This window comes from Ammospiza nelsoni, chromosome Z, assembly GCF_027579445.1.
Source record: "Ammospiza nelsoni isolate bAmmNel1 chromosome Z, bAmmNel1.pri, whole genome shotgun sequence".
NCBI classification, from domain to species: domain Eukaryota; kingdom Metazoa; phylum Chordata; class Aves; order Passeriformes; family Passerellidae; genus Ammospiza; species Ammospiza nelsoni.
The window spans coordinates 73,360,112-73,371,039 of NC_080669.1; the positions used below are offsets into that span (position 1 = coordinate 73,360,112).

General features: G+C 53.7%; 1 protein-coding gene across 1 annotated transcript; it reads left to right on the plus strand.

Moving 5' to 3' along the window:
* The first annotated feature begins 1,097 nt into the window (after positions 1 to 1,097).
* LOC132087077 (serine/threonine-protein kinase PAK 3-like) lies at positions 1,098 to 10,564 on the plus strand. Its single transcript, XM_059493106.1, is given in 15 exon segments — positions 1,098 to 1,128; positions 1,813 to 1,876; positions 2,510 to 2,558; positions 2,868 to 2,949; positions 2,952 to 2,979; positions 3,239 to 3,356; positions 4,128 to 4,227; positions 4,499 to 4,695; positions 4,793 to 4,930; positions 5,175 to 5,183; positions 5,939 to 5,988; positions 6,742 to 6,795; positions 8,447 to 8,634; positions 9,691 to 9,752; positions 10,457 to 10,564. Coding segments are annotated over 15 exon segments (1,278 nt in total).
* Positions 10,565 to 10,928: the final 364 nt, after the last annotated feature.

Consider the following 10,928-nt stretch of genomic DNA (forward strand, 5'->3'; position numbering starts at 1 on the left):
CCTGAACTTGCAGAGCTAGTAAGTGACAGCTGAGCTTGGCACTGCCTTTGGCGCACGGCCAGGCTACCCGTTTTGGAGCAGCCCTTGTTGCTCGTGGCTGAAGATGCTGGCAGCCGTGTGCCTGCTGTGACGTAGTGCGGCTTCAGGCAAGCTGGGGAGCCCTGGCCAATGGGTTCTGAAGTTTGACATTGAAGCTGGGATGCTGAGAGGGCGCCAGAGTGTCTCTTGGGATCAGACAGGAGGCAGCATTGAGTGACTCTCAGTGCAGGAGTCAGCCCCTTGTGCCCGTTGTCAGTGCAGGCTGCCTGTGGTCAGCGGACAGCGCGGCCCAAATACGCAGTTGACAGCCTTGCAGGGTACCTGGCAGACACTGGCCCCTGGAAGGGACCTGCTGTCTCCGTGGACTAATTAGCTTCAGGCTGTGCTTCACTTCCAGCCGGTCAGAGCAGAGTTTGGAGAGGAGAATCCTCGGCAGCCCTGCATTGTAAAAGGGCGGGTGGGTCTGGGCAGGGCTGGAAGGCGGCTCCCAAGGGCCGCTCTCTAAAGGCTGCCATAGAGAAGGGAAATCCGTGAAACAGATCAGAGAAGGGACACGCTGCGGGCTTCTGAGCAGACTGTTGCCTGCCAACTCCGGGCTGATTTCATTCCGGCCCAGGAAAAGACAGGAGGAGGAAAGCAGCAAGGCTCTGGGGCCCTGCTCTGATCTCTTTGTGGATTTGGCAGCCCCATCGATACCTTGTTGCCAGTGTCTTGCAGAAAAGCTGAACACGTGGAGCATGGAGGTGGTCGGGAGGGGCTGGATCCAAGTAGCCTTTGGGCTTCTCCCGAAGGTGCCTTTGAGAAGGGGACATGGGAACTGCTCCAGCTGGAGAGGCCTGGCCGTGGCTGGCAGCACCTTCCCAAGGCCTTGCTTTTGCTGTGCGCTTAGGGGGGGGGCATGAGTGCCAGCCACCCTTCTGACGGGCAATCCTTTCTTGTCCCAGCGCAAGACAGGCTCTGCCATTCAACCTGGTGCCGCCGGACCAGCATGGCCTGCAGCAGCCAGCTCAAGCCCCGCTGCTGGCACTTCCTGCAGCAGCGCAGCCCAGCAGCCCGAGATGAGGGAGGAGCAGGGCCTGAAGACACTGAGTACGTCCGTCTGGTGCATTTCTTGTCTGCCAGAGCAGGGTCTTGTGCGAGTGTCTGGGTGTAGGCTGCGCCAGATGCTGGCCCTCAGTCTCAGAGGCACTTAGGCCTCTCTGCAGAAGGTGTTGTACTGCTCTGAGGAAGCGCGGCAGCGCTCAGGGAGTCCCTGCTGCCTGTGAGGGCGGCTGGGCCTGGCTTGGCCCTGCCTGGGCTGCCTTCTGGGCCAAAGGCAAAAGCAGAGATTGTTTCTGCTTGAGCAGAAGGCTGGCAATAGCAAGTGACTATTGCCCAGGGAGCTGTCTGGCCCCAGGTGTTTTCTGGCTCTGGTTCTTACTCCTCCTCCGGCGCAGACACTTTGTGCCCCTGGCAGTGGACTTGCCAGTGATGGTGGGTGTGACTGCGAAGGCAGCAAAGGCCCTTGCTTACCTCTTAGGGCCCCCTTCTTAAGGGCTCATCATTTTGGCTTATCGCGTGAGATGCTGCTCTTGAAAGAAATCAAGGCCTTCTTGGAAAGGCCACCTGATGAAAGGTGGAGAAGATGGCCCTCCCACTTGCTGGTCTCAGCAGCTGGAAGCCGCGGGACCGCAAAGGGCCCAGAGCTGCGGGCAGTGGGGCTGCCTTTGGGACGCTCTGGGCAGCGGCGTCTCTGTGTGCGAGTGAGCGCCCTGCACTGCTTTTGTCTTTCAGGGAGCATCGTGAGTCCGGGCCGGCCAACGGGCAAATACACGGCATTTGAGGAACTCGGGCGAGGGTAAGCGTGACGTCAGCTCATTTTACAAAAGTGTGGGCCAGGTCTTTGGCTGGTGCAATATCAAGCGTGAAGTCAGGCAAGCTCCAATCATGGTCAGGCTCCGGCTTGACCTCGTGTCGCCTGCCTGGACTGCTCGGTCAGAGCAATGCAAAGGCCTCATCAAAGACAAGTTGATGCTGGCAGTGTCTTGCTTGCAGCAGTGAGGAGCAGGAGCTGGGAGAAGCCCTGGCCCTGCAGCTTTGTGGCCTGAAAGAGCACCTTGCCATCCAAGAAAGGTCAGATTGTCAAGGACAGTCTTCTGACTCAAATTGTTCTCCCTTTTTTGACACACACATGCATGCACACCCGCACAAGGAGAGAGTTCCCCTTAGGTTCTGAAATGACCTGGCAGGGTGCGCGCCTTGGAGATTTCCAGCGGCCCTTGGTCTTCATGCTGCACCTTAGTGTTCCCTTGGACAGCCTGCCCCGCATGGCAGAGGGCTCACGGGCTAACATGCTGTTGGCCGAAGAGATGCTGCAGCCAGGCATTTTTTCTAAGGAAGGCGTCCAGGCAGCCTGGGGAGATCTGCTGCCTGGGCTTGCTTTCACTGCCAGAGGGATAAAGGTCTCTTTCTGCTGCTTTTGTCTTTCTAGAGGGTTTGGAGCTGTTTATAAAGCCCTTGACACCAGCAGCGGACAACAGGTAAAGTGCCAAGAGCCCCACGCCATTTTGCAGCTCTGGAGCGCTTTGCCCGCTGCTGTGAGCTGTGCTTGGAGGTTTGGGTGGCAGCTCCATGTCTGCAGCAGGGGCTGTTCTTCTGAAATACAGTCTAGGCTCAGGGGGCAGAATGCATTTGGGATGGCTTTTGGTGCTTCTGCTAAGCTCTGCTGTCTAGTGACAAGGCACTTTGGCCCAGCGTGCTGCCTCATTGCACCAGCGCTCGCTCCATGCTCCTTGTGATCTCGAGCGGGGTGCGTCTTCTCAAGGTACCGGTGGCCAATGTCATTGCAGGTGGCAATCAAGATCATGTCACTCGTAGAGGAGATGTCCGAGGAGCTGGCTGCCAATGAAATCCTGGCCAGGAGAGACAACAGAGTCCCAATATCGTTACCTACTTAGACAGGTTGGCATATTCTGGTGTCAATGTAGCTTTTAGCTGGTGCAAGCGCAAAGAGACGATGCCCTTTGGTCGCTGGCAGAGAACAGAGCTGGGGATGATTTCTCTGCGTGTCTCCAGAGCGTGGGAGGAGGTGGAGCTGGTGTTCAACAGTCTCTCGTGGCACCCGTAGCTTGGAGAGCAGCTGCAAAAACCTGTCTCAGGCCCTGGGGTGACTGAGGCTATGCCCATTCTGTTGCTCCATGCCGTGGTTTTCTTCTTTCAGCTACCTGGTGGATGCGGAGCTCTGGCTGGCCATGGAGTTCATGGACGGCGGCACCTTGTTTGATGTGCTGAGGGCAGTGTACCTGGAGGAAGGACAGATAGGTGCTGTCTGTCGGGAGGTGAGGGATCCCGCTTGTGCTTGCCCAAGACTGCCCGGATGCTGCTTGTCAGCTGGAGCTTAAGGAGAGCCGAGATTTCTTGCTCTCACCTTTCTTTTGCTGCTGCTGCTGCTGCTGCTGCTGTCACGCCACACAGGAGAAGAAAGAGCATGGGAAGTGTACTGCCTGCCGGTGCCCTCGCACTCCTCAGGCTCTGTTCTTGCACTCTTCCATCCTGTCTGTCCTCTGGCCTTGGTGCTCGCTCACTGGCTCAATTTCTCTTTCTTCCTCTTCTCAGCTTTGCCTGGGAATGTTTGCCTGGAGCCTGTCTGTCTGTCCTACATTGCTTGCCACTGGAAGGCAGCATGCGGGTGGCAGAATTTCAAGCTAAGGGCAAAGAGCTGTCCTCAGCTTCAAAGGCTACCATTGCAGCCTGCATGGCGATGCATTGTGGAACAGCTCGAAGGTGCTGCTGTCACCAGCAGCTTCCTCTTCTGCTGCCACTAGGCTTCCCCAAAATTCTTTGCCGTGCCGCCTCCCAGCCAAAGGTGGCGTGCTTCCTACCCAAGGCCGGTGGAACTTTTGGGAGCTCAGATGCCTTTGCTTGGAAATCTAGAAAAAACTTCCAAGAGTGTTGAAGCAGCAAGCTCTTCATGGTGACAGCAGCGTGATGTTTTGCCCTCGCTCACAATTCCCTGAGAAAGCCGCCAATCCCCTTGAGCTCTTTCCTTGCAGGTGGGATGAAATCAGATCCTGCAGGTTAACTTTCCCTCCCTCCTTTTTCTCTCTTAGTGCCTGCAAGGACTGCATTTCCTTCATTCCCGCCAAGTCATCCACAGAGACATCAAAAGTTGCAACGTCCTGGTGGGCACGGACGGATCTGTCAAGTTGGGTGGGTATCCCTGCTGGGCTGCAGCATGTCCAGCATATGCCGTGCGCTTGCATTTTGGTGACGGCCACTGGGGCAGAAGCGCGGCTTGGCCAGCGTGTGAATCGTCAGGGTGTTTTTGAAGCGGCCGATGCCTTATTTGCCTGGCTCCAGGCACGTGAAAGGAGAGCTCAGCTGCTTTTTCAGTTAGATTCAGCATGGCCTGGTCAGGGCAATGGTTTTGGCTGCTTTGCCAGTGGTAGCTGGCTTTGACAGGCTTTGTTTTTGTCCTCAGGTGACTTTGGCCTCTGTGCTCAGCTCAGCCCTGAGCACAGCAAGCGCAGCTCCAGCGTCGGCACTCCCAGCTGGATGGCACCGGAGGTGGTGAGAGGAGAAGCCTACGGCCCCAAAGTGGACATCTGGTCCCTGGGGATCATGGGGCTGGAAATGGTGGAAGGGGAAGCTCCTTACCAGCGGGAAGCCCGTCTCCGGGTAAGGTGCAGCTTAGCAAGAGGGCTCTGTGTGGAGAGAGCTGTGTGTGGCTAGCAAAGGAGCAGGTGGAGTGTCCTCTTGCATCCATGTGCTGTAGGTTTTTGAACTGCTAGAAAGGAACGGGCCCCCAAAACTGCAGAACCCCAGGCACCACTCGGCTCTCCTGCGCGACTTCCTCCGCTGCTGCCTGCAGGCAGATGAGGACAGGCGCTGGTCTGCCCAGGAGCTCCTACAGGTAAGAAAAAGCAAAGGGGCAAAAAGCCCTGGCAGCTGAGGACACCTGCATGAAGGGATGAGGAGGAGGAGGAGTGTGGGCCACATGGCACAGAAAGCTGCCAGGACAGGAAGGCGCAGGGGGACATGCTGCCCTCAGTGCTCTTTGTGTGTCTTGCTGGTAGCCAGGGAATCCTGCTTGAGCCCGCGAGGATGTGACCCTGGAAAGTAAGAGTTCCTTGCTTTGTTCTTTTTCCTCTGGGCAGCATCCCTTCGTGACCTCAGGCGATCCTGCCTCCAGCCTGGCTGCTCTGATCATCTCAGCCAAGCAAGTGCAGGAAGACTGGAGAGGAGACACCTGCGCCTGAGGAGGCCCTGATGCCCCGCCAGCCAAGAGGAGGGAAAAGGGGATGTGTCATCTTTAGGCAGAGCTTCAGCCATCCCCCGAGGTTGAAGAGGAGCTGTGCCGTAGCTAGGAAACATGATAGTGTAGATATTTGCTCAGTTTAGCTGTTAGGTTAGCTGTTAGGTTAGCTGTTAGGTTAGCTGTTAGGTGAGGTTGGGTTAGGTTAGCATTAGGTTGGATTAGACTATGTTAGGTTAGGTTCAGAAAGGTTAGGTTAGGTTAGATATGTTGTTAGGTTCAATTTAAAGCTCTGTTGTTTTTCTTTCTGCAAAAGATGAAAATTGAAAAAAATTAGGAAATATAGGGATCAACTTTTAAGGACTATAGAACGTAGACAGCTTGGATAGTAGAGGATTGTTTAGCTTAGGATAGAGTGTTGTTAATTTAGGGAAGCTTTGAAGTAGAAATGAAAGAATTGTCATAATAAGAATTAAGCAGTGAGAGGAAAAGCTGGGCTGCAGCAGAACTGGAGCCTGCAGGCGCTCCAAGCTGTCAGCCTGAGCAGGCCACCTGCAGGACAGAATGATGAAGATGAAGAAGCAGCGAGGGGATACTTTGTTTCAGCCCGAGTGTCAATAAAAGTCGAAAATATCCAGAGTGTTGTAAGACTCCCTTCCTTGCCAGGCTGTAGCTAAGTGGACAGTCCCTTTCAGAGGCCCAAAGAACATAGTGAGGTAAGCAGCTTTGCTTACCTGAAGTGTGGCATGCCTGTGGGAAGCTGAGAGACCTACAGGTAATGAACACCAGGTAATGAGCTGCCATTCAGGACAGCACTAGGAGGCAGATGTGCAGTCCTTTCTGGGCCTCTTGTCTTGATCAGATGTCAGGCTGATCAGCAGCAATCACCATTTTGTTGCCACCCTCCTCTCACTATGTCACCTGTGGGATGGAATGGCATTCTCACAGCGGCAGCATCTGGCATTTCCTCCCTGCTTCTCTTTTCCCCGCTTTTCACCCCAGACCCCCAGGGACCCTCTGGGCCAGCCTCATCCCCTACAGGGGTGTGCAACCACCAGGGCCTCCTGCAGAGCCCCATTCCCACTCTGCTGCCTCCTTGGCCTTTTCCCACCTCTGGGCCAGCCTGCTGTTGCCAGGTGTTGGAAACATGCACACAGCATAGCACACCTGTCATTGAGCAATTTGATGCAGGAGCCCCTGCTGAGCACGGCTCCCCACCCCAGCCCTTTTCCCACCCAGCTGTGGCTCCATTTCGCCTCCATCTGCTGGCATACCCACTGTGAGGGACTGCTCAGGGACTGGATGCTCCTTGAATGTTGCCCACAGGCCTGATTTCCACGCCTCCCCATTCCTCCTACCCCTAAGGCTGCCTCAGCCGTCTGAACACAATTTTTCTTACTCTAATGGCTTCCTGTGCTTTACTTGATACTGTAAGCAGAAGTACACCGTTTTGATTGTCTTTCTTCTAGAATTAATAAAAATAAGTTTGAAGTACTCCTAGATTTTGCCATTGAAAACTTGAGGCAAGTGCACAAAGTAGAGAAGCTTTCTGTGCAGCTTTTCAGTTAATTTGAGGTCCCCTTACTCTTCACTCACTTTCAGCATATCTGTTGATTTTCCTTTGCTCTCATCTTTTAAGCTTCATCCCTTGTCTATCGATCTGCAAAAATAGCCTGTAAACCCAACGCAAATTTACTATCCTTTGTATTTTTCCTCTTCTGGAAAAGCTGAGGCTCGTGTGATCTTCTCCTGTGATCTAGACTTTGATTCCCATCTTGGCTCTGCCGAAGTGCAGAACAAATGTAATTTATTGCCTGCTAGTATGATCTGCTAGCAAAGGTCACATTTAGAGCTAAGCATGATGCTTCTCTCCCTCCGTTGAATACACCTCTTTGTGTCAAGGCCTGGGGACTTTCAGGAGCACCTGGAAGCTCCTGCCAAGGACAAAAGTCTCACTCTTGCTGGTTTTGACACTGATTTGTTGGTAGGATTTTGATCTATGTCGACAGTGATCTACAGGAACTGGATCCTTGACACCAAGTGCCTTTAAGCAACATCTCTAAGCAGAGTGGGCAATGAAGTCCAGATACTAATGAGTTGTGGTTTGTTTTAACTCTGTCTAACATATGGTACACTATCCCAAAACATGTTATTTTTGAGTGCTTCAGGCATTGAAAACTTAGGTTTATTCTTGTCAACACTTTTCTTTCCTCTCTTCAGAAATCTGCATGTCCAGCTACTAATTTCTTTCTCAGCTTGTTGAAAAGTTACCAGTCAGACAAGACTTGTTTCTTGACCCAGAGATGGGGCAAGCGTCACCGTTAGGCCGGACGTGGCATACACACGTGATCAGGGTCCAAGAAGAAAAAGGTTTGTTTGTTTTATTCTGCATGTTCTCCAGCTTATACACTCTTAACAAAGCGTGATCTCAAGTCACTAACTACATCACAATAACTTCTTCTATCCATTGGTGCAAAGCAATTAACGTCAATACAACTGGCAAAAGTTTTACAGAAATTTATAAGGCACGTATGCACATCTACTTCGGCACCTAGTCTAGCATACGCAACTTTTCCTGAATCTCTTCTAATGGGTTTCCATGCTGACGGCCTTGTCTTCTTCCTTGCTATGGATACACTCAAAAACCATCAACTGCTATTTCTTCCATGAGCTCAGCTTTGCTTGCAGGCCAGCTGTCAAGCCCCTCCATAGGTCAGCATGCACCCGCGTGCTCAAGGAGCAACTGCAGCCTACAATAGTCCTGGAAATTTATTATCTTTGCTTCGTTTGCCATCTAAATGTCACTGAAGAAGTTAGGCTTTTCCAAACCAGCTAGGATGCCACCTAGAAGAAGCAGACTTGCTTTCAGTCAAAGCTTTTGGGACCAAGAGTCATGTTTGCTTGCATTGCTTGGATGCTGCTTGGATTGGCACATTTTCTGAGTTCCCCTGGCATGCCTTGAGCACTGCCTTTGTGAGTGAGGAGAATTTCCCAGGCTTTTCTTTTGCATCAGCTGTACACAAGGTTGTCTTGCTGGGCACAAGAAAGCCACAGAGCTGCTGCCATTGTGAGGTCAAGCCAGAGGTGCCACGTCACAGTGCTGTCAGCACAGCGTTGTCCCGGTGCGCGCCAGGCCTGGTCGTCCAGAGCAGCTCTTCCGCTGGCTCCCTGCAGGAGGATCCTTGTGCTCAAGGAGCTCTCAGCAGACGGCCTGCACCCCGAGAGGAGTCTTGGCTTTCCCTTGGCTGGCACTCAGCGTGCAAACGCGCACAGCACTGCCAAAATGATTGGGCAAGTCTGTGCCGCCGTTTGCACCATCTTTTCTGTTGTCTATTCTGGCTACTACCTGACCCAGCTGACTCGTAAGTAAAGGTTTCTCCTGGGGCTGGCATTGCCCGACTTTTGCTTGGCTCTGCTCTTTATGCCGCAGCAGTGGCCCAGTTTCTTTGGGAACAAAATGGCCGTGAAGGTGCCACCGCTTTGGTCAATGTCCTGCCAGCAGCATCAGCTACAAAGGGGGCATCTGTACTGGGTAGCGCGTGCAGACTATTTGCCATGCAACCTGCAGCGGTTGCCTTCCCTCCCCGGGAGAGTGCGCGGCAGCGGAGTCTGTCATTTCCTCAGCTTGCTGCTTCAAGCAAGACAAGCTGCAAATTGCAGACTCTGAGGGCAGATCCTCACAAGTATTTCTACCAACTCAGTGGTTCTCTCCAGGAGTGAAGGAAAGCACCTTTTGCTCCATATTCTACCCCTTAGAGGCCTTGGCTGCATGACTTGAGCCTTTGATGCTGTGCCAAGACTGCGATTGCCTTGGCCATGCAGCACAAACTCCAGTGCAGGGAGGGTTTGCTGCTGAGCCCAGCAGCTGTTCCTGGGCTGCTTCAGCAGGGAGCTGCCACAGGGAAGGGACCCTTTGTGGAAGCTTTGCAGGGCTATCATCTTCAGCCAAGGGATGGGAATTAGGGCATGCAATTTAAAAGAATGTATATGGAAAATGCAGGAAAGGGAAGAGGGAAATGTAGCTTGAGCTGTTAGGCACAAGAGAAGCTCAAAGTTTTGAAGAGCAGCAGGCATTTCCAGCACCGTCTTCCTATTTCTCTCTTGGCAAAAGAGGCCCAAATGTAGCCAGAGGCTCCTCTAGCGTCCTTCTTGTTCTCTTGCTTGCTGTGGGAAAGAGCTGTTGCTCCTGGAGGCATGTTGGGAAAGGGAAATGCTCTGTGTTGGGACTGCCTTGTGCTGTGGGAGTGGCCAGCACAGGCACTTTTCTAAGGGCCTCTGGTTCCTTTTGCCTTGCTGGCTGCAGGTCACCTGACACGCGGATGGAGACAAGCCTGTCCTTTGGTGAGTGGCAAAGGAAGCTGAGACGTTGCTGGCGTGTGAGAATTGTGCAGCAATTCTGCCAGCTTGGCCTGTTGCAGCCGAGTGTGGAGTGCCGGCGTGGGAGGCTGAAGGAAAGGCCAGCTGCCCGGTGGCATCAGCAGTAGCAAAGGGAGCACTGGCTGTTTGCTGATTTTCCAGTGAAAAGCCTTTCAAGAGATGAAAGGCAAAAGGGACAGCTCCAAGGCATCTTGCTGCTTCTAGGCAGCAGGGAAGCTCAAATGCACAGCAAGATGGAGTAGCAGCTCGTTCAGCCAGCTTCCTCGGCTTTGCGTGACTCAGAGGCCCACTTGTATCAAAGTCTATGATTTGCCCTTCTTCTGGGTCCTTTCCCAGCTCAATAGAAAGCAGCTCCTAAGGCACTGGCTTTTGCCCATCTCTCTCACTTCTGTCTGCCTGCAGGGCACAACAGCAGGGTCAGCAGCTCCTCTGGCTGCCTCTGTCATTGAGGAAGAGGATGAAGAGGAGCAAAGGAAGATGAAGCCTTCAGCCGCTGTCCCTTCACAGCCTGAACTTGCAGAGCTAGTAAGTGACAGCTGAGCTTGGCACTGCCTTTGGCGCACGGCCAGGCTACCCGTTTTGGAGCAGCCCTTGTTGCTCGTGGCTGAAGATGCTGGCAGCCGTGTGCCTGCTGTGACGTAGTGCGGCTTCAGGCAAGCTGGGGAGCCCTGGCCAATGGGTTCTGAAGTTTGACATTGAAGCTGGGATGCTGAGAGGGCGCCAGAGTGTCTCTTGGGATCAGACAGGAGGCAGCATTGAGTGACTCTCAGTGCAGGAGTCAGCCCCTTGTGCCCGTTGTCAGTGCAGGCTGCCTGTGGTCAGCGGACAGCGCGGCCCAAATACGCAGTTGACAGCCTTGCAGGGTACCTGGCAGACACTGGCCCCTGGAAGGGACCTGCTGTCTCCGTGGACTAATTAGCTTCAGGCTGTGCTTCACTTCCAGCCGGTCAGAGCAGAGTTTGGAGAGGAGAATCCTCGGCAGCCCTGCATTGTAAAAGGGCGGGTGGGTCTGGGCAGGGCTGGAAGGCGGCTCCCAAGGGCCGCTCTCTAAAGGCTGCCATAGAGAAGGGAAATCCGTGAAACAGATCAGAGAAGGGACACGCTGCGGGCTTCTGAGCAGACTGTTGCCTGCCAACTCCGGGCTGATTTCATTCCGGCCCAGGAAAAGACAGGAGGAGGAAAGCAGCGAGGCTCTGGGGCCCTGCTCTGATCTCTTTGTGGATTTGGCAGCCCCATCGATACCTTGTTGCAGAAAAGCTGAACACGTGGAGCATGGAGG